Consider the following 26,653-nt stretch of genomic DNA (forward strand, 5'->3'; position numbering starts at 1 on the left):
AGCCGCCCTGAGTCTTCGGAGAAGGGCGGGATATAAATGGAATTAAAATAAAATAAAAAAATTCACTTAATTCAAGAGTTTTCTTCCAAATGGATTGAAAACTGAATCCAGGTAATAATAATCCCAGATAATCAGGACTGTTCTTCTGAACCTGATATACTTCAACCATATATTTATAGTATCCTAATCATGAATATTGATAAATAGTCCTAGGTATAAGATTGCAACCACATGTAAGTTAAACCCCCACTGTACAAAAGCTAACATTGGATAAGAATAGGCTCAAAAATTTACTCAGGCTGGGTAACTTAGAGGGATAGGTTGGGCCAGTTACTGTGAACATGCTGACTTAACAAAATTTTGTACATTACATTGGAATATAAGCCACAAAAGTTTTATTTTTATTTTATTTATTTTAATTCCATTTATATCCCGCCCTTCTCCGAAGACTCAGGGCGGCTTACAAGCTTAGCACTGCTAAGTTGTCCTTGTGTGTCAAAGAAGCCCATTGATTGTTAACCTGTGCTCAGGGGCTCGCTGATAGCCAATGGCTGCACTGCACTCTGGTGCTTCAGTTTGCATACATTTTCAAAAAATATTAAAATCTTAGGGGATTGCTGTACCTGCCCCTCTTCCCCCCCTTTTTAAAAACTTCCTGCCTCAGATCCTACAAGATGACAGTTTCAGGATATTTCAGTCCTTTGTGTCTTTTTTTTTAAAGTGTTTTATTTAGTTTTGTGGTGCTATGGATACATCCTGGGCAACAAGAAACCAACTTACGCGGTAATAAAGGATATAAATTAGCGAAAGGTGTGAATTCCGCCAGGATGATTGAAAAAAAAAATCATCTTTCAATGCAACGTGTGAACCCACTACCTCCAAACTTAATGGATTTGCCACATCTTACCCAAACCTCGGGAAAGCGCGTGCCCACCACACCCTCTCTTGTGCTTAACCGAGGAATAAAAGGAGGGACTTAATTATCCCCGTAGCCACGCCCTCCAAAGACAGCAGAGAATTGGCGCGAACCACGTGGGCAGGGCTGTGAATTACATCTCCGCCCCCGCCCCGCCCCCCCCCCGCCCCCGCGCGCTGTCCTCCGTCAGTCCCAGCTGCCGGGTGGGCGGGGTCCGTATTGGCTTCGTTTTTTCTTTTTTGCAGAGGCCGGCGGGCATTGCCTGGATAGGCTGTTCCGAAGCGGAAGTGCAGCCGCTGGTTGGGGGGGGCGGGGGGCGGGGCCGCTGCTTTTAGTCAGAGCGAGTAGAGCTGCAAGAAAGCGGGCGGGATGGAGCACCGGTGACTGCCGCTACTCTTTGATTCTCCGCATCATCCCAGCCCTTGTCTACCGGCTGCTGCTCCTGCGGCCATGGAGACCGTGCAGTTGCGCCACCCGCGCCGGTGAGAAGCCGGACTTTGGGGGGGCTGCGATTAGGATGGTGGAAGAATTGTCGAGGATAGAGCAAGGGGGGGGGGGTTTCTTGCTTCTGAGACCTCCTCTTCGGTCTTCTCTGCAGAAGAAGTTCTGACCTTTCTCCCCTGGCTTTCGTTGGTCGGGGTTTTCCTGCACCTTGTGCTCAAAAGGACCGGCGTCTTTCTGTAATTCTTTGTCTCAAACTGGGTGCCCAGCTTGTTTCCTATTGGTGGAGTCGGGTCCGCGTTTTGCAGCTTGTCTGCTCCTTCGGTTTGCGTTAGTCCAACTATTTCTTTGGATTTAAGTTCCGTCTGAAAGTCCTAGCTACCATATTGAGTCACCTTATACGTATATTTTGAGTATCTGCTTTCCTTAGTCACTGTACCACGGTACAGGTTTTTCCGCTGTAAAAATCAAGAGCAGAAATGCAGTGGTACCCTTAGTGCAGGGGTAGGCAACCTCGGCTCTTTTATGACTCATGGACTTCGACTCCCAGAATTCCTGAGCCAGCTTGGCTGGCTCAGGAATTCTGGGAGTCGAAGTCCATGAGTCATAAAAGAGCCGAGGTTGCCTACCCCTGCCTTAGTGTGATAAAACTGATGATATCTAAAGATACGAACTTGGCATCTTAAGTGAGGGTGGCCTAGGGTGAAATCTCATATTGATTACTAGTCCAGTAGTTTTCCAAATATTGAGATAATCAATCTCTGCCTTGGCATAAGTAATTTCTGCCTGGGTATTTAAAACAGGGCTTCCTACAGTTCAGGTTGGTTTCCAAGTTTTGGGGTTAACCCCATCAACAGAAGAATAGAGAAGTTAATAGGAAAAGTTTTGCTTTATGGATTTGCAAGGCTTTCCAAGTAATATGTTGCCTTTTTAGAAATAGGTTTTCTGTGGGAGGTAGAGCGTAAATGGAAATTAAAAATGTTATGGGCACACATGTGTACATTTTGATGTACTTTGGACATTTTAGACGCCATCTACAGAGGAAGTTGGTATCTTTAGTTACCAAAGCTCATTGCTTGCTTAAAAACATAGTAAGGGGAAGTGAATACGTAGAGGAGCACCCAGTGTCTTAAAATGCACAAAGGGAAGTTCTAAAATGTCAAAATCCTGAAATACTGGCAATCAGTTTCTTGTGCAGTTTTAATTGCTTAAACGGTGGCTTAAACATTTAAAGTATTAAATATTCTGTATATGTAGATTGAAAATTATATAATTTCCTGAATTATTACTAGATTTTTGTCCCACCTTTTTTAAAAAAAGTTTGATCATAATATAGGCATGAAAGTAACAAAAGCTATGTTAGTGGCAGTACTTTGTGAACACTGCTATTTGATATCTGCAGATGTCTAGAACCATTTATATAATACTTCCTGAGACTTGTAACAAACTGCTTGATAGTGGTAATTACTGTTATCTGAAAGTTATTTTCCAGAAGCAGAATAAGATATTTGCTTTCTTGTCTCCTCTTTAACATCTATGTGAGCTGCTAGGTGAGCTCATCTGTTGCCATGGGCTGAGGTATGATCAGTTTGCTAACAATACCCAATTATATCTATCCAAATCAAGCAATGCTAGGAATGTATTACCTAGTATTTGGAGTTTGTGAGGATCTGGTTGGGAAACAGCAGGCTTCAGATAAATCCTGACAAGACTGGGTGGTTCCAGCACTATGGCATCTTTGGTGCTTGGATGGGGTTGCTTTGAACCAAACAGATGCAATATAAGTATGGGGGTCTTCTTAGACTCATGACTTCTGCTTGATGAGTGGGGTAACATGTGGTTAGGTGGGGTTTTGCACAGTTTTGACTTGTGCACTTGTTGCACTTGCTGTTGGATTGCCAGGCCCTGCTTATAATCAGTCACTTAACCCTAATCACTTCCAGAATTGATTACTACAATGTAGTCTACATGGGGCTGCCCTTGAAGAATATCTGAAAGCTTTGACTGGTATAGAATGCAGTGGCACAGGCAGTTACGTGTGCTCTTAGAACAGCACATGTTACACCTGGCAAGCTGAATTGGTTGTTAGTTTGTTCCTGGCTCTAATCAAGCTGCTGGTTTTAACCTTTAAAGCCTTTCGTGGCACGGGACCGAATTATCTGAGGGGCCACCTCTCCCCAATTACATCAGCCTGTGCCATTCTATCTGGTAGAAATAGCCAGGACCTACATTTGGTGATGCCAAGAGACATTTCTGCTGTGGTACAAAAGATTACCTTAATCTTTGCATGCAACTATATTTCCAGATTTAATACTTAAAATGAAAATGAGGTTACTGAAATCATGATACTTCTTTATTTTAAAACATAGAGTTCCTTACGAAGATGATTATCAGGTGTCAAATTAGGTTTTCCATGGTTAGAGAATGCTAATTTCATATCAATATTACATATTTGCTTAAGTATATATCATAACAGGTATTATATATTATATCATAACAGGTCTGATGTTAACCATTTAATGGCAGATGCAGAAATACATTGTGATTTATCCAACCTTCTAATTTGGGTTGAAATTTTTTTTAGTCTTAATATAACCTCTTGCACATACTTCATCTTGATATTAACTCATACTAGTCTTGTATAACATATTGTTGTCTTCCAGCTGTATATTTTAGGTATGAATTTATTAAAATCCCTTTGAAAGCATACATAATGTTTGTATGAATATCTTTATAAAAGTAAAAGAGTAAAGATTATATTGGAAAAAAGAGCTCTTATTTTCCAGAATACAGGTAGTTCTAATTTACTGCCTGCCTTGTTTAGTGACTGTAATTATGATGGTATGAAAAAGTAATTTTGTAACCAATCCTAACATTTACAACCTTTGTGGGTCTGTAATGCAAAGAACAGCTGAAGTAAGATCATTAAATTGTTGTAATATTGCACTTAGCAATGTATTTTTATTCTTATTTTGTAATATATAAGTTCTGTGAAATCAAATGGCCTCTAAATTGGATGGATGATTGGACAGATAGACAGACGGATAGATAAATAAATAGGAGTTGTAACTCAGTATCTAGAGAACCAAAATATAGTATAGTCTATGACTTAAGACTGCAATTGATTGCAAAATTTCTGCTGCTAAGAGAGACAGTTTTAAATGAATTTTTGCCCTGTTTTACAACTGTTCTTGCCACAGTTAAGTGAATCGCTGCAGTTGTTAAGTTAGTAACACAGTGGTTAAGTGAATCTGGCTTCCCCATTGAGTTGCTTGTCAGAAGGTTGCCAAAGGTGGTCACATGACCTCTGTGCAACCGTTATAAATATGAACCAGTTGCCAAGCATCTGAATTTTGATCATGTGACTGGGTATCCTGCCATGATTGTAAGTGTGAAGAACAGTCATAAATCACTTTTTTCAGTGCTACTGTAACTTTGAACAGTCACTAAACAAGTGGTTGTAAGTCGAGGACTGCCTGTACTCTACCCATTGCAATAGGAAAACAATCCCAAGTTAAAGACAATTGAGGTCAGCAGGAAATTCTTTAACTTTGTTATCACAGATTGTAGCTGCTTTCAATTTTGGATAATGCATTTACATGCTGAACAAAAGAACCATAATAGTGATAGGATAAGAGAAATATACTTGTTTGTGTGTGTATGTCTCACTATCTCAGCCTCTTCATATTCACTTGAGTATGAACAATTTGGATTCTCAAATTTATTTTCTTTCCCTTTTTTCTTTTATTGCCAATTATTTTTCAAACTTTTTAGTTTTTGATTACTTGATGTATTACTTGGTTTGTAGCATTTCTCTATTTTGATAAATAGATAATTGTAATCATAATTAATCTATACTGTATACATTGAATTGTATTTCCTACATATAATATACTTGCATTTCTTTACATTGCTGATATTATAATCACTTTTCAAACAACTTTATTTACTTATTCAATTTTTATATCCACCCATCTCAGTCAATGATCTTACAAGCACAAGTGATTTTAAAATTGAGTTAATGTTTTCTGTTAAAATGACTAATCTCTAATATGTGAATTGACTAGTGATATTTCAGCTGAGGCAATTAGTCAATGAAGTAATACCCAAAGAGTTTATATGAGGGATTCTAAAATTGATGATGGCCACTTAGACTAAAGAGTCATGTTTGTGAAATGGGCATCTACGTAGGTAACCCTCACTGACTGCCTAGTTCAGTGACCACTCAAAGTTACAGCCATGCTGTCCTTCAGTCATATGATCGTCACAGTTATATGATCGCCATTAGAATTACTAGGCATCTTGTTCCTGAGCTGTTGTCCCCCCACCTTGTAGAACAGAGAGATTGAAGAGAAAAACATTATGAGAGAATAAACAGGCACATAGTGGGAAATACACATCAAAAGCACTATGCTGTTTACTTTCCAGTTTCTCTCCTTTGAGGAGTGGGAATAGATCAGACCAAGGAGAAATTGCTTGTCCCCCACCTGCAGAGTGGAGACATTGGAGAAGAAGGGATTACAAGAGAGTAACCAGGCACATAACAGATAGTGTGTTCGCAGCTGCTGATGCTAGTACATTGCTTTTGATGGTATTCCCCCTTTATGTGCCTGCTTAGTCTCTTATAATCTTTATCTACAATGAGTGTAAATGAAAATATTAATTCCTTGTTAATTATCCTAGCACTAGAATACACATTTCAAAGGGTATGGAAGTGAGAAGGAGGCAAACAAAAGTGAAAAGTGTGAAACTGATTAGTGTTGTTAATTTTGAGCCAGAAAACACAAGTTATTGTCATTTCCTACATAGTGCTGATCCCAATTGTGGTGGTAAACAAAGACTACCTGTATAAACTTATCAAATAAATAAAATTACAGAATTTAAAAATTCCTAATAGAGGTAGCTACTAAATGTGTTGTGATAACTAGTAGCTTATAGCGATTAAGACGTTTGAATTCACACTGTGATATATGAAAATACCTAATTATGGCTTGTTTAAAAATACACAGAACAGTTTGTGGGCTAACAATTACCCAAATAGTAATTTGGGAAAGATAGTGTATATCTACAGTGTATTTGCTGTTTTTTTTATTCTAAACCAGATTATATTCTGTAATCTTAAAGCTTTATCATTAAGGCTTGTTTTTGTGTTTCACCATTTCCTGAATAGAACCTTAGTAATATTTCCTCTTTTAAAATCATTATCTGTTTTGCATATGTTGCTGATTTTTTTTTATATTTTTGCATTCAGAAAATGAATACCTAGTTTTCAGGAAACTGTAGAAAATATTTCATAATTAATTGTGCATTTTGGATGAAAAATATTTTATGAATTAGAATGCTTCCTAGTACAAGAGATACAACTGATGCAAATGTCAGGCTGCCTGAGAACTTTGAGAGTCTCTCTTCTGTCCTTAAAAAATGCAATCTTGTATGTATGGATTATGCTCAGTATTGGTAAAAGAATTTGTTAATAAACTATATTTGCTGCTGGAATTAAGTTGATATTGAAGGTCCAGCCATCAAAACCTGATAACATGTCTAATTATTTGATTCCAGGCAGCTAAGAAAATTAGATGAAGACAGTTTGACAAAACAGCCTGAAGAAGTGTTTGATGTGTTGGAAAAACTTGGAGAAGGGTAAGTAAACCACATAAATACCCTTACCATAGCCTATATAATGTTGCCATAGATAATTGTGCATATAGGATTGATGTCATTTCCTGATATGTACTGTTAAACTAAACTATTTGAAACAGCAAGTCATTCTGAAGACTAAATAAACCAGATTGCTTATTTCGGAGCAAAACATTGTTTTATAGACTGCAGTAGAGAAAGTTAGCTATAGAGTGACTTGTACTCTAGGAGACAGGAAATGTCAAGCTGCTTTATTGTAGCATCAAATGTTCCATATATCTTGCACCATATAGCTAGCAGGGCTGCCACAATTTATTTGAATTACAATTTCCAAACACTTTTCAGGGGTAGCCCCATCCAAACAGTCAAGAGAGTTGTAATGAGGAGAGGTTAAATTACTCCCTGAGGAAAGATCACATAGCTTCATGAACTGTAATTATGCATATATAATTTTTGCCTACACATGCAAACTCAGTGATAGGTGAGGTTCAGGAAGCATCCCCAAACTCTGAATCTGCTTTTTCTGGGAATGTTTGTTTCAGTCCTACAGTCTATCTTTTTTCCTATGAATGGTACTTTTCTCTTAATCTGGATTTAATTTCAGGTGGTACTCTTTCATCTAGTCCACTATTAAGATTAGAAGGGATCCAAGGATACTCATTGCTTCCTTGAAATTAATTGGTAGGGAACAGTTGAACCTGGTGTCATCAGTAAATACATGGCACTCCATTCTGGAACCCAAAACTCCCCCACTAATTTCCTATAGATGTTATACAGCAGAGGTCTCCAACCTTTTTGGTTTCGCGGCCCAGAAAGGGAGGCAGGCACCGCTGTGTGCATGCGCACAAATGGGCTGCGCACCTGCACACACACAAATGAGCCCCACGTGCATGTGCACGAGCAAATGGCCGCATGCGAGTGCATGGACACATGCAAATGGGGCTGTGCGGGCACGAGTGCTGCAAATGGGGCAGCACTAGCACTGGTGGAATGCTATGGGCGGCACTAGTGCCGGTGGGATGCTTGGGGGCAGGGTGGCGCTAGTGCCAGCAGAATGCTTGGGGTGGCGCTAGTGCCAGTGGGACACTCAGGGGCGGGGCGGCGCTAGCGCTGATGGGACATTCAAGGTAGGCTGGTTCGTGCACTGGCTATTCTTTCACGCAGCCTGGTAGCCAAGCGGCCATGGCCCAGTAGTTGGGGACCCCTGTTATACAGCATGGAAGATAAGACAAGCTTTTGGAACACCATAGGTAAGTGATTCAGATGTTGAAAAGTAATTCCTCCAGTACCACTTTTAGGCAGGACCTAAACCATTACAAAAGAAGAACTGGGCTGGATCATTTTAACTAGCTTTCTAAGCTTGTAAAGAAATAGAGCAACTGCCAGTCTAAAATTGACCATAGTGATCTTTGTGTCATGGAGTTTTTCCATGTTTGACCTAGCCAAATGATACTTAATTCTGGAACTTGCCTTGCTGGATTGGGACTGGGGGAGATAGCTACCAATTAAAATAGGTTCATGAGTTTGATATGTAGGAAAAACATTGTTTTACTTTACACTTTTGTTACTTTAGTTACTGTGATTTTCTTTGTTAAATTAGTACATTTGTTAAATTACATACGTTATGTTTGCTGATGATGTTTATGATTGTGTGCTTTTGGGTATAGGTAATCCTTGATTTATGGTCATTTAGTTACCAAAGTTACAATTGCTTACAACTGCATTGCTTAGTAACAGAAATTCTGCTACCGGTAGCCATCGTAACTCAAGACTACCTGCATATATGCAGAATTCTGTTAAAGGTTCCACCCCTATTGTTCTGAAGACTTATGTTTCTAAACCGGCCAGGAAACCATTAAGATTTTTCCAGCATGGTTAGGGAAAAAAGCCTAAAAGGGTACTATTAGTGAGGTCCATGAAATGATTTTGTCATTTCTATACAGATCATTTGTTACGATCTTCATTTTTGCAATATGTGACCTAAAGATTATTCTGCTGCTACTCCTGTAATGTCAAATATTCCATACTGCCATAGCAGTTGATAGTGCACAGACATATATTAGAAGATAAATATTTTAGTTCCTGTCTTCCAAAACATAGTAAACAGTTTTACATGAATCAAGTTAGTAGCATTTAAAATGATTTCATAACATTTTATTGTTTTTTGTTTGCTTCTCCCTTCTCCCTATGTTCTGGTGTTTTGTTTGTTTAGCCTATTTTAGGTTCTGCAAGTTTCCTGCCTCAAGGCAGTAGGAAACTCTGTAGTTGTTAGAAGGGTTCCAAAGGTGGGGCTGCTATGTCTGCAGGTTGTCCATTTCTAGCAATTGAGGAAGTTGTGCTGTGTGCAAAGCCTCACTTTCTCAGTCTGAGTTAAAAGAATTGAGACAAGGCTGTAAATATTCCAAAATTTTCTTTTATATCCAGCAGTGCCATGCATGATTTAGACTGCACTTTTTCCAAAAGTGAGATTAAGCATGCAAAATATACTCCACAGCTCATTTCTAGTAATGAAACAAATCAATTAATCATTGGCACATTTAAAGTTAAGTAATGTCACTGGTACATAATCTGTATCCCACTAAATCAAGATATTGATTAACAATGAATATTTATGATAGTCTCTCTTTTGGCTTCTAAAAACTAAAAAGTCAGCTTCTGAGAACAAAAGTTATGTTTTTCCTGCAAATATATATTTTCCATATTAGGAATATTAAAACAGCTTATTCCAGTAACGTTTCTCATATATAGTAGTACTTAAAGGTGGGTGAACCCTTTTTAATTTTCAGTAGTTCTGCATATATGATCTATGGTATAATCTATTCTCCACATAAGTCCTAACATTAAATAAAAAGAACCCAATTAAATGAGTCAGAACATTGATTTTCATTGATTTATTGAGGAATGAATCCACTGATTTTAGTTGAGGGCTACATGGCACTTTTCAGGAGTCAAGGTTTGACATGAGGCATTCCAGCACAATGATCAAGCTTCTTTTATTGTCCTTTCTGAGTTTCAAGTTTGGGTTTCTTGTTACAGATCCTATGGCAGCGTATTCAAAGCTATCCATAAAGAAACAGGCCAAGTTGTTGCAATTAAGCAAGTTCCTGTTGAGTCTGATTTGCAGGAGATTATTAAGGAGATATCAATAATGCAACAATGTGATAGGTAAGTATCAGCACTTGGAATTTTCATTTACCAGGGGGAAATTTCTTTTTTCTCATTCTAAAAATGACTCTTAAAAATATGTGGGAAGTTACGTCACTTTTTTCTCTAGATTGTTTCTTTTTTTATACATATTTTATTAATTTTCTAATTTTACAATCATGAGTACTTAATAAACAACGTGTTGTCTGGGTCCATTGGTAATTCAGTGGTACATATTAACTTTCCCAATCTCATTCCAATACTACACCATCCAGTGCTTCCTTGATCCTCTCTTCTTCCGGTGGTATGCATTTTTCCACACTGGGTAAATAAAATTCTTGTTACTGTTAATACATATACGATTAAATATAGACATCTTCATCACATTTTTCTGGTATTATACATAATATCAATAGTGTCAGTTTATAATATCTTTTCTAGCCAGAACATATCTCAATTGCATTTGCACTTAAGATCCATTTGTTCAATCAATATCCTGTTTTTCCCGCTTTTTAAAATTGTTTAATTTCCCATCATTGTTCAAAATATCTCTATTGCTTATAATTTTTTCATAATAAATTATATTTGGGAAACCAAAAGCTTCCCTTATTCAAACCCTTTTAGAATTTTCATATTTCCCATCTCATAACAAAGTATAATAATCTAGTTACAAATCCTATCCTAATTATAATAATACTTTTATTTCTAACAGTTATCTATTTTCTTAACCATATTCAAACATCTGTTTAATAGTATAATATCTCATCTAATAGGTCAAAACTTCTATTTTCTTCAGTCTTACTCCAGCTTTCTTCCTTTGCCAAATAACTTTCCAAGTCAGCGCATTTGAATAATCAAATAATTCTTCCTCTGTTTTTGTATATATTGTTTGGAATGAGGAAGAAAAAATGAAGTATTTTTGGAAGAATGCTCAACCCATTTATATTCATTAAACAGCCTCCATACTTCTCCTTCAGTTTTTCTTTTCATTTCTTGTTTGTCAATATTCAGATTTCTCCTAACAGCTTTATCTTCCATTCGATCAGCTTTTCTTCCTTATCCTCAAATGTGTTCTGACATCTTGACAAGTAAGATATCTTTTCCATTTCTGGTGTTATCACTGCATCTTCTAATTTTTCATTTGTCTGTATCTGTCTGTTAATTCCTTCCTTTAGGTCCTCCAACTTTGGATTCATTTCTTCTAATTTTCCTTTTGTTTTCTAGGTTACTAGTTCCTTCTTTGTCATCATTGTTTGGATTTGTAAGTTTAGGTTAGAAACTTGTTCTTTTATCTCATTTGCATTATTTTTAGTCTCATCATGAAATAAAACAATTGTCTCTTGGATTGATTTCAACATAGAAATAATTTCTGAGATTCATTAACATTTTCTTGAATGTATATCAAGCTGGAGGCTTCGGAGACAAGTGTTAAAGGTTTTTTTACCATTTGAGGCTAAGTATGAACACCCATTTTGTTTTTGTATGTAGTCTTTATAGTTCAATAGGGTCCCCAACAGATGAGCAGCCCAAGAGTTTTTTTTCCCCTTTTCCCAGCTGCCGTCTGCAAAAGTGAAAGTTTCCAGGAACAACAGAGTTTTATTTAAGTCTGGGCTTCAAGGCAAGTTTCCTTTAAGCATAATAAATTGTGGTACTATGATTTACCACTAGATGTCATTGTCACTGTCTTCCAGCTTTCCAAATCCAAGACTATTTCTAAAAAAAGTCTCAAAGGTATTTTTAGTCCCCAAATTTCAAAGCTATATATCTGTATTAGTTCCAAATTGATCTTGTAGTTTTTTCTATTTTCCCCCAAAGCAATTAATTCGGCTGTTTTCTTTTCCTGAGGGAGCGGGCAAAAACTTCCCTTTCTCATCGGGGAGGATTCTTTGCTTTGGGCATTCTTTTTCCCCAGGAGAGTAGTATTAAGGTCATAAAAAGAGGATAAAGTCTCACCCAATTCATCCACATCTTCCTGCACCCATTATGCCGCAACGCCTAACCGGAAGTCCTTCTCTAGATTGTTTCTTGATTATGTTTTGGGTGAAATAATGGATGGATTTATTCTTTCCCACGTATGATTCTAAGGAGATAGAGTGAAGAAGTAGGATTCCTGCAATGCTCTATGCTTCAAAATGGCAAAAAACAATTGAAACCATTCTTTTACCTAAGGAAAGTTTTTATTTTATTTTGACTATAGTGTTAATATAGTAACCAACAACTTCAAATACTTTAGAAGTGTTATCATATCCCCTCATAATTTTTCTTTTATCAGAGCTAAACACAGTCATTTCCTATAGTGTCTTCTGATAAAATGTCCCTTATTTTCTTTTTCTGCATCTGATTTTTCTTAAAATGTAGGGCCAAGGACTACATACAGTATTTAAAAGGAATGCAACCTATAGTGGAATTATTAGTTCCTGTGATTTATAAACTAGATTCCTGTTGGTTTAGCTTAAAATTGCATTTGTTTTTTGGCAGCTATGGGTGGTAGCTGTTTTGGCTGTTGGGTGGTAGTTATTTGGTGATGTACTATTCCTCTATACCTCATGTGTGCTGTTATCAGGGAGACTTATACTTGTGCCTTCGATTTATTTTATAATTTAAGAACTTTGCATTCCTCTTTCTTAAATTTTGTTCTGTTATTTTCCCCCTATTTCACTAGGTAATGATTCAGTTCTCATTAAATACAAAGTTAAGATTAGTTATTTCTTTAGCATGTGACAATCTACTATTGAAATTACTAGATAAATTTAGTCTGGTAAGATTTATTTTGGACAAACCATTGCACTTTAAGCTTCTTACAGATCAAACTTAAATATTTTGTAGAATGTTTCCTGTTAAAATTTTTAGATGAAATAGTCTCTACTTTTCAGAATTCCATTTTGCCCTTCTACAGTTGGACAGAATTGGGACTGCCCCCCATTCTCTTAAGATTTCTCAGAGATTACATCAAAATAGGAATTAAATAGTTTTGCTTTTTCTTCATTAACTGTTACGATTTTGTCATTTTCACTGAATACCTGTTACATGGTTTCTTCCTTTTACCCATTCCTGAAAAAGCCGTTCTTGTCATTTCAAAGGTGCTTTTTCAAGAGGCAACTGGACTTTCTTTGTTTTTCCTTGAAGACGTTTTGCTTCTCATCCAAGAACTCAGAACTGAAGAAGCTTCTTGGATGAGAAGCGAAATGTCTTCAAAGAAAAATAAAGGAAGTCTAGTTGCCTCATGAACAAGCAGCTTTGGGACAACCATGAGTTGGATGACTGAGAATCTCCTTAGACATCCTTCTTGTCATTCTTGGCATCCTTTACTAACTGGCTCATTTTGAGCTTGACCTTTCATGATACTACTTGCAGATTTTGGCTACCTGCTATTACTCTGCATCCTATCCCACAGTCCTAATTCTGTATGTTCCTTGCTTAATTTTTGCTAAACTTTTTGGGCTGCCACATTAAGTGCTTCTGCTATTTTCCTTAATCTTCTGCTGGAACTAGTCATTATTATTGTGCTTTTAGTATTTTATTAAGCATCTTCCATCCATTTTGAGCATCTTTCTGGGGTCCACTTTTCATTGTTCTGAATTTATTAAATCTGAAGTCCAAGATAATACTCAATTGTATTTATTTATTTATTTATTTATTTTATTTTATTTTAATTCCATTTATATCCCGCCCTTCTCCGAAGACTCAGGGCGGCTTACAAGCTTAGCAGTAGTTTCTCTTGATAGCAGAAACTACAGTATCTTGTAACTTCTCTCAAAGTTTCCATGAGTTTCATCTACCAAATATTTTATATTAGTTAAGTTCAAGACACGTTTAGCATATTCCCTTCTTCTGTCTCTTCCCTCTAAAGGTGAAAGTTGTCAGGAATTTCCCGGAATTTCCAAGCATAACAGTGGACACCAGCAGGGCCTGTTTATTTTAATAAAGATGCTCTCAACAGCACGGCCTAGATCATTACTCTGGATATCTGGGCAGATGTGGATATTTTTAATATAGAGTTAAATGTCCTTTTCTATTGCTTCTCTTGTTTCTGAACATCTGAACCTTTTAGTTATTATATTCCCATCCTGCTAAACTGGTATCAAGAAAGTCTATACTCTAAATTCAGCCGCGCGAGTTTTGATGGGAGCTTCCCGATACTCCCGTGTAACACCTCTTCTCCGTGAGCTGCATTGGCTTCTGGTTGCCCTCCGGGTGAGATTCAAGGTGCTGGTAATGACCTATAAAGCCCTAAATGGCTTGGGTCCGGACTATCTAAGGGAACACCTGCTGCCGGCATCATCTTCCCATCGTCCTGTGCGCCCCCACAGGGAGGGCCTTCTCAGGGTACCGCCGGTTAATGAATGCCGGCGGGTTATTCCCAGGGGAAGGGCGTTCTCTGTGGGTGCGCCTGCTCTATGGAACCAACTACCCACAGAACCTAGGACTGCCCCCGACCTTCGCTCATTTCGCCGGGACCTGAAAACTTGGCTCTTCGATCTGTTTGGTCCAGACTGTGGGGTTGTTAATTTAACTGGGTTTTAGATTTACTCTTGGGGCTTGAATTTAATTTAATTGTTTTAATTGTTTTTAATTTTTTTGTATTCATGGTTTTAACTGCCCTGTAAACCGCCCTGTAAACCGCCCTGAGTCCTACGGGAATAGGGCGGTATACAAATCCAATAAAATAAAATAAATAAATAAATAAACACCAGATGTTTTATTAACTTGACTATATTGATCTATGTAGTCTGATTTCCTTAGGTTGTTTTGAATTTAGTAAATAAGAGAGTTCTGTTAATTTCTCACAAGCCTCTTGAACTACAGTATCTTTTTTTAAAAAAAAAGTGGTTAATGAGCTTAAATGTTGTGTTTAGAATTTTTACATGGAAATGATTTATTGGAAAATTATTGGAATATTTGTAGATTCTCCAAAGTTCAGATAATTTTTAAAAATATGTGTAAACTTAGAAGAAACCTATTGGTGCTGAAAGGTGTTTGCATGCTTTAATTACGTATTTGCATTTATAGTAGATTAATAATGAGTAAGCATAGCAATCTGAAATATATTAAAACTGTGATGCTGTCCCACTTGATTGATTATTCCATTTGCAGAAGAGATTGAGATCTGATGAAAGAATTGAGAAAAAACGTTTTTCCTTGCCTTTGTCTAAACTTCTTACAAGAATTCCCCCATCCCCAAATGCTTTAGAGAAAATGTTCACTCGTCTACAGAGGAAGCAAGAAAGTTGGGTGGGGGAGTAGGGAAAGGACACACCTTTCCTATAGCAAAAATATGTAAACCATACATGAACCATTCATTCATGGTCACTATTATTTTGAAACAAATGGAGAATTTCTACAGAACAATACATCGGGGGAACCTCTGGTTAGCTGATTGTTTTCACCATATATCGGTGTTTAAAGGAATGTTTTAAATGTTAGTACGATAACAGAAAACAATGAAAACATATCTTGCACATTTTTCTGTGTTAAATATACTATTATAAGAAACTAAAGTATTCTTAGAGGAATATGTTTTGAAAAGTTGTTGCTAATATCAATGTAATTGTTATAAAAATTCTCAACTTGAATAATCTTTCATACCTGAATTGAATTATTTTATTTTATTAGTATATTCCCTGTTAAAAATTGGGTAGGTGCTGGAAGTGCTGGGCTTCACAAAAGCAAGACTCTACAGATACTCAGCTGTCATTCTCATAGTCATAGTTAAATAACAACAAGAGTTTGAAAGACTTAACACCATTAAATAAAACTTTTATGGCTAATGAAAAAGACATAGCTACATAATTGCTGCAGAATACAGGAATCTAGCTTTGCCTGGGGCATATACCTGTATGTGTGAGAGAAAGAGACAGTCAGATGGGCACTCAAGGTTTAAATCCTAGATATCGTTCTTCTGCTCTTTCATGGTATCAGTAATTTCTGACAGTGTTTTCGCAGTACAGAATTTGGAAAATGCTGCCCCATGTTTACAGGTCTGCAGCTCTTTGATTTTTGCCTTGCCAGCTCAATACCTAGAGCAAGCCAGCTAAATCAAACTCTTGCACTTGCATGAGTCGCCTTGTGCCAAAAAATGCACAAATAGGAGTAGAAATGCATAACTGAAAACCAAAGGATGGAATTTCATTTTTATAGGTTAATGCTTTTACTTAAGTTCCTAATACTTCCCGATCCTAGAATTTTAGGCTGATTCATAGCTAGCTTTTATTTATTTTTTTGCAAATGTGCACTTGAGTCAATTCAGTAATACGTTCTGTCTTCCTTAGTCCTCATGTAGTCAAATATTATGGCAGCTATTTTAAGAACACGGACCTCTGGATAGTAATGGAATATTGCGGTGCCGGATCTGTGTCTGATATAATTCGACTACGAAATAAAACGGTATGTGCTGCTTCGGGATCTGAATAAATACTTGAGGGGGTTTGTTTGGATAAAATTTTTAGATAAAAGTTATAAACATTGGCCTGCTTTATTGAGTAATAAAAGATCTGAAAGTGCAGAAATTGAACATTCTATGTTCCACTGGAAGTTGTTATTACTGGAGATCAATAAATTGCATTACCCTCTTGTAGCCTTCTCCATCCTTTGTCCTAATAGAAGACATGGATTTTAAGTGACAGTAATACGGTCTTAGCAATAACTATTTAGTAAGTTTCCTTCGACAGTTGATGGAAGATGAAATTTCTACAATAATACAATCAACACTGAAAGGACTGGAATACCTACATTTCATGAGGAAAATACACCGTGACATCAAAGCTGGCAACATATTACTTAATACAGAAGGACATGCTAAACTTGCAGATTTTGGGGTAGCCGGCCAGCTTACTGTAAGTATAGAAAGTACTTATACACCTCTTCCTATATTGTGTAAAGACTTGGTTTCTTTTAAAAGCCATAGTTGGGGGCATAGTAATCTATTAACAATAGTTTACAAACTATAATGACTGGATGAAAACATCACAAAATGCCAAATAAACATTATAGTTTAATGCAGGAGTGTCAAACTCAATTTCATTGAGGGCCGCATCAACATTGCGGTTGCCCTCAGGAGGCCGGGTGGGCATGGCCAGGGTGGGCATGGCCTACTGGGTGGGTGTGGCTAGAGTGCATATGGCCTACTGGGTGGGCATGGCCAGCTCTACATCGTTCGCATCAAGGGTGCCTATGGGGGCCTGGGCAGGAGTGGGACAGATCTGAGGGTCTCTGGCAGAAGGAGGGTCTCTGGGCCAGGGCCAAGGCAGTGGGGGCCGTTCCCTCCCTGTTTCCAGGATGGCTTCGCGGGCCACATGAAACCACTTCATGGGCCGGATCTGGCCCCCGGGCCTTGTGTTTGACATGTCTGGTTTAATGGCTATGTAAACCAAGCAGGAGTATATTTTCTAGATCAAACATTACTATATAATATGAAACGGTCAACAGAGAACTACTGGCATATGTAAATAATCTGATTTTCTGAAATGGTAAGCTTTAGATTTTTAGAAATGATATATTTTCGTTTGAATCTATTTCTATTTGGATGTGCACAAAGCAGGGGAAAATGTTTTCAACCCGGAACCATCAGATTCTGCAGGTTTTGCTAACTTGTACAGGTCAGACATCATTCAGAAGAATTGAAATTCAGAATGCTTTGGTTGTTTAGATTTTGAATGAAACAAAATCCAGACAGGTTGAATAGGACAAGGTTGATGTGCATTGCTCCTAACCCAGCATATCTCATCGGTTTGGCCATCCCTAATCTTCTCACCACTTTTTTTTCCCTTACTCTCCCCTGTGCCACTCTGCTGGATTGGAAGCATCACTGATAGCCCAGCACAAAAAGTCCTGTCAGCTTGCCAGTTCTCTGACTGACCTTGCCAGCAGCGTCAGAAGGGCATATCCTATCTCCTGCTCTTTTTTTGCCTTTCTCTTCTCTTATTCTCTAATGTCCTTGGCTTTTTCTTTGCCCCTCCTCCTCCTTCCTGGAATGAAGTTATATGTTCCAGTAGAAGCTACTCTGTACAGAGTATTTTGCCCATCTCTATTAAATATTTTGAAAATTCTAGGAGATGGGTTATTATTTTTTTATCCCATTTTTGTTATGTATATGTAACTCGGGACGGCTAACTTACCTAATATTTCTTCTTCCTTCTATTTTCCCCACAACATCAACTCTGTGAGGTGAGTTGGACTGAAAGAGTGACTGGCTCAAAGTCATCCAGTGGGATTTCTTGCTTAAGAGAGGCCTAGAACTCATAGTCTTCGGATTTCTAGAGGAGCATATTCACCACTGCACCTCACTGGTGCAGGGACGTTTAATATAGCTTACAATATCTGTAATTATAAAGTTCACAATGTAGCTTATAGAATATTTGAAAGCATTTGAACAATTGGTTACCACATATTTTCACCAGATTCCTTTTAAATAACTAACTTCCTTAAATATTTCCCTCTGTTCATAGGACACTATGGCAAAAAGAAATACTGTGATAGGAACTCCATTCTGGATGGCACCTGAAGTGATCCAAGAAATTGGATACAATTGTCTGGCAGATATCTGGTCTCTGGGTATCACCGCCATTGAAATGGCTGAAGGAAAACCTCCATATGCTGATATTCATCCAATGAGGGTAAATGCTGGGTAACTAGTCCAAGATGCGGAGATGATTGTAACTTTAATGCGCAAGTAAAGTTGAGCCCTAATTCTCATTATCTTTGGTTTGTTCTTACTTTGCTCTTTTTAATAGATATTTTATTGGTTTTTAACTATAACAATCCCCAGTGCCTGGTGTACAGCGTGTTGTCTTGGTTTATATTTTAACAAGAAAAAAAGAACAGTAATATTAACAGTCAGTTATGATTAAATTTGATAATTCCATAATTAATATATTAATAATACATTTCTTTGATCTTTCCTTCTCCCATTTGTATTTTCCTTCTTCAACCTTAGCCAAAATATAATTCTTGCCTTGAAGTATTGCTTCTGGAGGTCCATGATTTTCCAGGTTAAGTCCTTCAGGAGAAAATTATTGAATATGGCATCCTGTCATTTTTTGATACGTATGTGATATCCATGTTGTCTCCCCACTTCACATAATCTTTCATCAGTGTTTTAATTCAAAAGTCAATTTATCAGTCAATCGAAATTACAGATTCAGTCTATTAAACCAGTTTAAATCCTTCCAGCAAATTCTTCCCTAAAAGATTAGCCAGAAAGCCAAGGGTTTTTTCCCCCCATAAACAGGTTTAAGCAACATTCCAGGTGTTTTTTTCCCCTTCAAACACTTTTTAATCTTATAGCTGGCTCTTCCTTTGTTCCCAGCTCTCTTCAAAGTTATTTGCAATTCAAAGGAACATTTTTTTTTTTGGTTTCTGGGCATTCTGCAATTTCTGAGTCCTTATTGTTAGTGTTCTATTCTCTGATTCTCCACTAGATGTCAGCAGTTATTTCTTTTTTCCAGTTTTTCTTTCAATCAAAAAGTTATTTTTGTTATATATTTTTATAATTCCATCAGAATTTTTTAGGGTATAATCTTGACAGTTTTTTAGTTCCTAGATTTGTCCAGACTGAAATATTTTAAATCAAGTTTTAGTATATCTCTTTCCACCTTTTATGTTAATTTGCCGCTTCCGTCTGTAAGGGGGATATAGTCCCCTCCCTTCACTTCTGGAGGTTTTCTTGCTTTGGGGATCTTTTCAAGGATTTAAATAGTATAGAAGAAAGAAGATCAGTACTCTCACCAATTCCAAGCATGCTGTTCACTGATGTTAGGTTCGTGCTCTGGGACTTCAGCTGCAAGCAGCTTGGGCTAAACGCTGATCTCACACTAGCCTTTCTCCTGTTGGGTTCGGAGGGCTTTCCCCGGATCAAATGAAGCGATTGCCGTCGCTTCATGATTGACAGGGCACCTCTCCTTCACAGTCATCTCTCCAGGGCAACTTTGGAAGAAAGTAGCCATGGGTGGCCATGCGCTGCAGATGCAAAACCCGGAAGTCTTTAGATGTAATCTCTAACATCTGTTTAATAATGTTCCATGTGCATGGTGATGATCCTGCATGTAGTAAATTAGATTTGGCTAACTTTTTTCAGGCATAAAACTAAAACTAAATTTGATTACTAAATATGTTTATACCCCATACACTTAATAACTCCTCTCATCCTGTTAAAAATACAGTTTACTGTCTACTCTTAGAATAGTTATAGAGACTATATTCAAAAGTTTTTAGGGCCTGCCTGAAGCCTCAGGTTCCCTTCCTTTGTGATCAGCAGTACAGGCAGTCTCGTTGAATGACCATGCATTCACTTACGACAAATCCTTGTACTTGGGGTGTTTGCAGTGTCTCTGTGGTGATGTGGTTGTGATTTGGGTGCTTGGCATTCAGCTTGCAATTACAATGTCACTATGTCCGTAGTCACATAATTGCCATTTGCAATCTTCATTGCCAGCTTCAGACAAGTAAAGTCTATGGAAAATGTAGAAGAAGGTTGCAGATGGTGATCCTGTGACTGCAGGATGCTGCAACCACATGGGATTTACTTAATGCTGGCAACTAGGACTTCTGCAACTGCTCTTGTTAAATCAGTGTGGTCATGTGACATTGTATGTTACGATCATATCACTGTGAAGTCCCAATTGTCATAATGAAGTGAGGACTGCCTGTATAAGTGTAACAGCTATGTGTTTCTGTTAACTCTTCTTAGATAATAAAAGGTTTATCATTTTCAACCCACTTTAAGCAGGAAGTTAGATTCGGTAAAGTTCAAAGTTATTTGAATGCGAATATGTTGATGTTATTAGTTGCAAAGTTGTGTCCAACCCATCACGACCCCATGGGGGATGTTCCTCCAGGCCTTCCTGTCCTCTACCATCTTCTGGAGTCCATTTAAGCTCACGCCTATTGCTTCAATGACTCCATCCAGCCACCTCTGTCGTCCCCTTCTTCTACTGCCCTCAATCTTTCCCAGCATTAGGCTCTTCTCCAGTGAGTCCTTCCTTCTCATTAGGTGGCCAGAGTATTTGAGTTTCAACTTCAGGATCTGGCCTTCTAAAGAGCAGTCAGGGTTGATCTCTAGGACTGACCGGTTTTATCGCCTTGCAGTCCAAGACTCGCAGGAGTCTTCTCCAGCACCATAGTTCAAAGGCCTCAATTCTTTGGCGCTCAGCCTTTTTTATGGTCCAACTTTACAGCCATACATTGCAACTGGGAAAACCATGGCCTTGACTATACGCACTTTTGTTGGCAGGGTGATGTCTCTGCTTTTTAGTATGCTGTCTAGATTTGCCATAGCTTTCCTCCCCAGGAGCAAGCGTCTTTTAATTTCTTGGCTACAGTCCCCATCTGCGGTGATCTTGGAGCCCAGGAAAATAAAATCTGTCACTACCTCCATTTCTTCCCCATCTATTTGCCAGGAATTGAGAGGGCCGGATGCCATGATCTTGGTTTGCTTAATGTTGAGTTTCAAGCCCACTTTTGCACTCTCCTTCTTCACCCGCATCAAGAGGCTCTTTAGTTCTTCTTCACTTTCTGCCATTAGAGTGGAATCATCTGCATATCTTTGGTTGTTGATATTTCTCCTGGCAATCTTAATTCCAACTTTTGATTCATCTAGCCCTACCTTTCTCATGATGTGCTCTGCATAGTATAAGTTAAATAGGCAGGGCAACAGTATACAGCCTTGCCGGACTCCTTTCCCAATTTTGAACCAATCAGTGGTTCCGTTGCTTCTCATTAGGTGGTCAAAGTATTTGAGTTTCAACTTCAGGATCTGGCCTTCTAAAGAGCAGTCAGGGTTAATCTTCTCTATATTTAAATGTATCATAGTACCGTTGCTAATTACAGTTAATCCTTATGACAACAATTGAGCCCAAAATTTGAGTTGCCAAGTGAGACATTTAAGTGAATTTTGCCCCATTTTACAACTTTCTCGATACATTTATTAAATGAATCACTGCAGTTGTTAAATTAGTAACACAGTTGTTAAATGAAGCTGGCTTCCCCATTGACTTTGCTGGTGAGAAGGTTGCAAAAGGTGATTACATAACACCAGGATTCTGCAACCGTCACCAATATGAACCAGTTGCCAAGTGTGAAAAACAGTGCAGTTGTAACTTTAAACATTCACTAAATGAACTGTTGTAAGTTGAGGACTATCTGTATACTGAAACAGAGGATGAAGACCACTAGGACAGCTTTTCCAATCTGGGCCATTCAGATAATAACTGACCAGGTGGTTCCGCCCCAGGCGCCTAATGGACCCGGAACGGTTCCAGATGGCGCTTGGGTCTATACCCATCACCCTTACCCACAGCCCAGTCGATGCCCTGGTGGATGCCTGGGAAAGGGCGGCCGCCGGGGCACTTGACTGTGTTGTACCCTTGCGACCTCTGACCCGGCGCAGATCCCGCTGGGCTCCGTGGTTCTCTGCAGAGCTCCGGGAGATGAAGCGTCGGAGACGGGGTCTAGAGAGCGGTTGGAGGTCCAGCCGATCCGAATCTGACCGATTGCAGCTAAGAACCTTTATAAGGTCTTATCTTGCGGCGATAAGGACGGCGAAGTCTAACTACTTCGCTGCCCTCATCGCGTCCGCAGATAATCGCCCGGCCGCCCTGTTTAGGGTAACTCGCTCCCTCCTTAATCAGGAGGTGAGGGAGGATCCCTTACAGGGACGAGCCGAGGAGTTTAGTCATCATCTGGCGGACAAAATCGCTCAGATCCGGACCGGTCTGGACTCTGACTGGGCAGAGTCTGACGTGGAGGAATCGGACGGTCTTGAGCATGTTATCTGGACTGAGTTCGACCCTGTTTCCCCTGATGATGTGGACAGGATCATGGGGAGGCTGAGCACCACCACCTGTTTGTTGGATCCGTGCCCCTCCTGGCTAGTTTATGCGGCCCGGGAGGAGACACGAGGCTGGTTCCAGGCAGTAATAACTGCTTCTTTGAAAGAGGGTGTCTTCCCTGCCGCCTTGAAGGAGGCGGTGGTGAAACCCCCTCCTCAAAAAGCCTGCCCTGGACTTGGCTGTTTTAAATAACTATCGTCCAGTCTCCAACCTTCGCTTTTTGGCGAAGGTTGTTGAGAGTGTGGTGGCGCATCAGCTTCCTCTGTTCCTGGAGGAAACTGATTATCTGGAACCGTACCAATCGGGTTTCAGGCCCGGATACAGCACGGAGACGGCATTGGTCACGCTGGTGAATGATCTCTGGCAGGCTCGGGACAGGGGTTGTTCCTCTGTCCTGGTCCTATTAGATCTCTCAGCGGCTTTTGATACCATCGACCATGGTATCCTACTGCGGTGTCTCAGGGGGTTGGGAGTGGGAGGCACTGTTTTACGGTGGTTCTCCTATCTCCTGGGCCGTTCGCAGTCGGTGTTGACGGGAGGGCAGAGATCCGCCCCGAGGCCTCTCATTTGTGGAGTTCCTCAGGGGTCGGTTCTCTCGCCCCTCCTGTTCAACATCTATATGAAGCCGCTGGGTGAGATCATTCGTGGTTTCGGGGTGGGGTATCATCAGTACGCTGATGATACCCAACTTTTTCTTTCCACCCCGAACCAACCCAGCGATGCCCTCGCCGTGATGTCCCGTTGCCTGGAGGCAGTCCAGGTCTGGATGGGGAGAAACAGGCTTCGTCTCAATCCCGCCAAGACTGAGTGGCTGTGCATATCGGCATCTCGGGCTAACCAGACTATTCCACCTCTAACGATGGGGGGTGAGGTGTTACCCCCGTTGATAGGGCTCGCAACTTGGGCGTCCTCCTGGATTCACGACTCAATTTTGAAGACCATATAGGAGCCGTGACCAGGGGGGCTTTTGCCCAGGTTCGCCTGGTGCGCCAGTTGCGACCCTATCTGGACCGAGATGCCCTACGCACAGTCACTCACGCGCTCGTGACCTCCCGTTTAGACTACTGCAACGCTCTCTACATGGGGCTGCCCTTGAGGACCACTTGGAGGCTTCAGCTGGTGTAGAATGTGGCCGCGCGAGTTGTGATGGGGGTTTCCCGATACTCCCATGTAACACCTCTACTCCGCGAGCTGCATTGGCTCCCGGTTGCCCTCCGGGTGAGATTCAAGGTGCTGGTGATGACCTATAAAGCCCTAAATGGCTTGGGTCCGGGATATCTGAGGGAACACCTGCTGCCGGCATCAAGCTCCCTTCGTCCAGTGCGCTCCCACAGGGAGGGTCTTCTCAGGGTGCCACCGGTAAGACAACACCCAGGGATAGGGCCTTCTCAGTGGGTGTGCCTGCCCTTTGGAACCAGCTGCCAGTGGAGCTTAGGACTGCCCCCGACCTCCGTTCATTCCGCCGGGACCTGAAGACCTGGCTCTTCGAGCTCTCTGGCCCAGGCTGAGAATTTTAATTTTAGTTTTAATTTTAATTTTAACTGGGGTTTTACTTATGCAGGTACGAATATAATTTTTTTAATCTGTTTTTAACTTTTGTATTTTGTTTTTAATCACCCTGTAAACCGCCCTGAGTCCTTCGGGAAAGGGCGGTATATAAATGTAATAAAATAAATAAATAAAAATAAATAATTGGGGTTGCCATTGCATTTAATATGTTGGGGAAGACTGCAGTAATGTACAGTTCCAGCCTTGTGCTCTGAAGCGGGACATTGTTATCTTTTAATATTTTCTGCGCGGCCAAGAATGACAGTCTATGTATCTATTTTTTGCTTACTTATAACATGGCAAAGGGCAAAAAACAATATTGTTATTTGCAGGCAATTTTCATGATTCCAACAAATCCACCACCAACATTTCGAAAGCCAGAACTATGGTCAGATGAATTTACAGATTTTGTAAAACAGTGTCTTGTGAAGTGTCCAGAACAAAGGGCCACTGCAACGCAGTTGCTTCAGGTTAGTATCTGCTCTTTTGGAATGGAAGGAAATATGGAGCTCTTCCCTCCACATACATCTTTAGAGAGCTTAACCAAGTAGAATTTTCTTCTGAGTTTTTAATGGGGGATGAGAGGAGAATGAGAAGCTTTCCTTTTTGGGGGGGGGGGCTTTCAATTTCATTTTACCAAAATTTGAAAAATTGTGTCCCTGAATTTTGGGTGTTTCTAAAGATGGTAAAAGGGACAGGCTAAATCCTGGAGATTAGACCTCTCTGTTCTAGGCTATTAAAGTATTATAGAATAGTGTATCAGATTTTCCTTTTTTGTATAAATTATATAAGTTGAACAAAATTGACTTGATCTTGCATTAAAGTTACTACTGGCATGCTCTTTGGAGTTGTATTGACATAATATTTGGTTCTGATTTTTTTCTTACCACCTTTAACTTTTTTGTTTAAAAATTATCTGTTTTCTAGCACCCTTTTGTAAAAAACGCCAAAGGAGTTTTCATCTTACGAGATATGATTAACGAGGCAATGGATATTAAACTAAAAATTCAGCAAGCTCAACAGCGTGACTTATTTCATGATGATGAAGAAAATTCAGTGAGTGCTAAAGCCATTAAGTTTTCTGTAGTAGCATAATAAATTCTTTTTTCCCCATACTGTTGTAAAGGTAAAGGTAAAGGTTCCCCCGCACATGCGTGCTAGTCGTTTCCGACTCTAGGGGCCGGTGCTCATCTCCGTTTCAAAGCCGAAGAGCCAGCACTTGTCCGAGGACGTCTCCGTGGTCATGTGGCCGGCATGACTAGACGCCAAAGGCGCACGGAACGCTGTTACCTTCCCACCGTAGTGGTCCCTATTTTTCTACTTGCATTTTGACATGCTTTCGAACTGCTAGGTTGGCAGAAGCTGGGACAAGTAACAGGCGCTCACTCTGTTACGCGGCACTTGGGATTCAACCCGCCAAACTGCCGACCTTCTGATCGACAAGCTCAGCGTCCTATTGTTTAATATTTATTTATTACTAGTATTTCTATGCCAATCTGTTCCAACCAGTTCTGAGTATTAGATAACAACCTGAAAATTAAAAATACAGTAATTAATTTCTTAAATGTTTTAAATTAATTTCTTAAATCTGGTAACTTTTCCTTTAAAAAAACCCACCTCTTTGAAGGTGAAAGCGTCAGCAGACTGCAAGATGAATTTGCTACAGTCTTCCCCACTGGTCTGAGCCCCCACCTCTTTCCTTCCTATCCTATGAGGAGGAGGAAATAACAGGATCATTGCTTTATGGATGGTAGGTGCTCACTCGACCCCTCTAAGGCCTTTTGTATATTGAGAGTGATGAGATATTGGCAGGTTCCATGAAACTCCAGAAAGCCAAGGCTCAGCCCCATAAGGCACCTGGGGAAGGAGCTCATGAATGCTGCTTTGAGCTCCTAAAGCAGGGCTAGGCAACCTCGGCTCTTTTATGACTCATGGACTTCAACTCCCAGCATAGCTGGCTCAGGAATTCTGGGAGTTGAAGTCCATGAGTCATAAAAGAGCCGAGGTTGCCTACCCCTGTCCTCAAGGAAAGATGGAGTGCAGTCTAACAAACTATAGGAAGGCAAGGTTGTTGACACCTGCTTTGAACTGTGAGGAATCTGTCAGTTATGTCATCTACTTCAGAATTATATCATCTTCTAAG

General features: G+C 39.6%; 1 protein-coding gene across 3 annotated transcripts in view; it reads left to right on the plus strand.

Moving 5' to 3' along the window:
- The first annotated feature begins 1,261 nt into the window (after nucleotides 1-1,261).
- Nucleotides 1,262-26,653, plus strand: part of STK4 (serine/threonine kinase 4) — a 70,632-nt gene continuing 45,240 nt past the window's right edge. For all 3 annotated transcript variants that reach the window (XR_014026092.1, XM_081325043.1, XM_081325044.1), the window contains exons 1-8: nucleotides 1,262-1,398; nucleotides 6,917-6,997; nucleotides 10,031-10,159; nucleotides 16,408-16,522; nucleotides 16,807-16,971; nucleotides 18,583-18,750; nucleotides 24,843-24,980; nucleotides 25,438-25,566. Coding sequence is in view for 2 of the 3 variants with exons in the window: in XM_081325043.1 (XP_081181169.1) it covers nucleotides 1,367-1,398; nucleotides 6,917-6,997; nucleotides 10,031-10,159; nucleotides 16,408-16,522; nucleotides 16,807-16,971; nucleotides 18,583-18,750; nucleotides 24,843-24,980; nucleotides 25,438-25,566 (957 nt within the window). In the remaining variant the exon portion in view is untranslated. The remainder of the gene's footprint in view (nucleotides 1,399-6,916; nucleotides 6,998-10,030; nucleotides 10,160-16,407; nucleotides 16,523-16,806; nucleotides 16,972-18,582; nucleotides 18,751-24,842; nucleotides 24,981-25,437; nucleotides 25,567-26,653) is intronic.

Source organism: Vipera berus, assembly GCF_964194415.1.
Source record: "Vipera berus genome assembly, chromosome: 3".
In the NCBI taxonomy this organism is placed as follows: Eukaryota; Metazoa; Chordata; class Lepidosauria; order Squamata; family Viperidae; genus Vipera; species Vipera berus.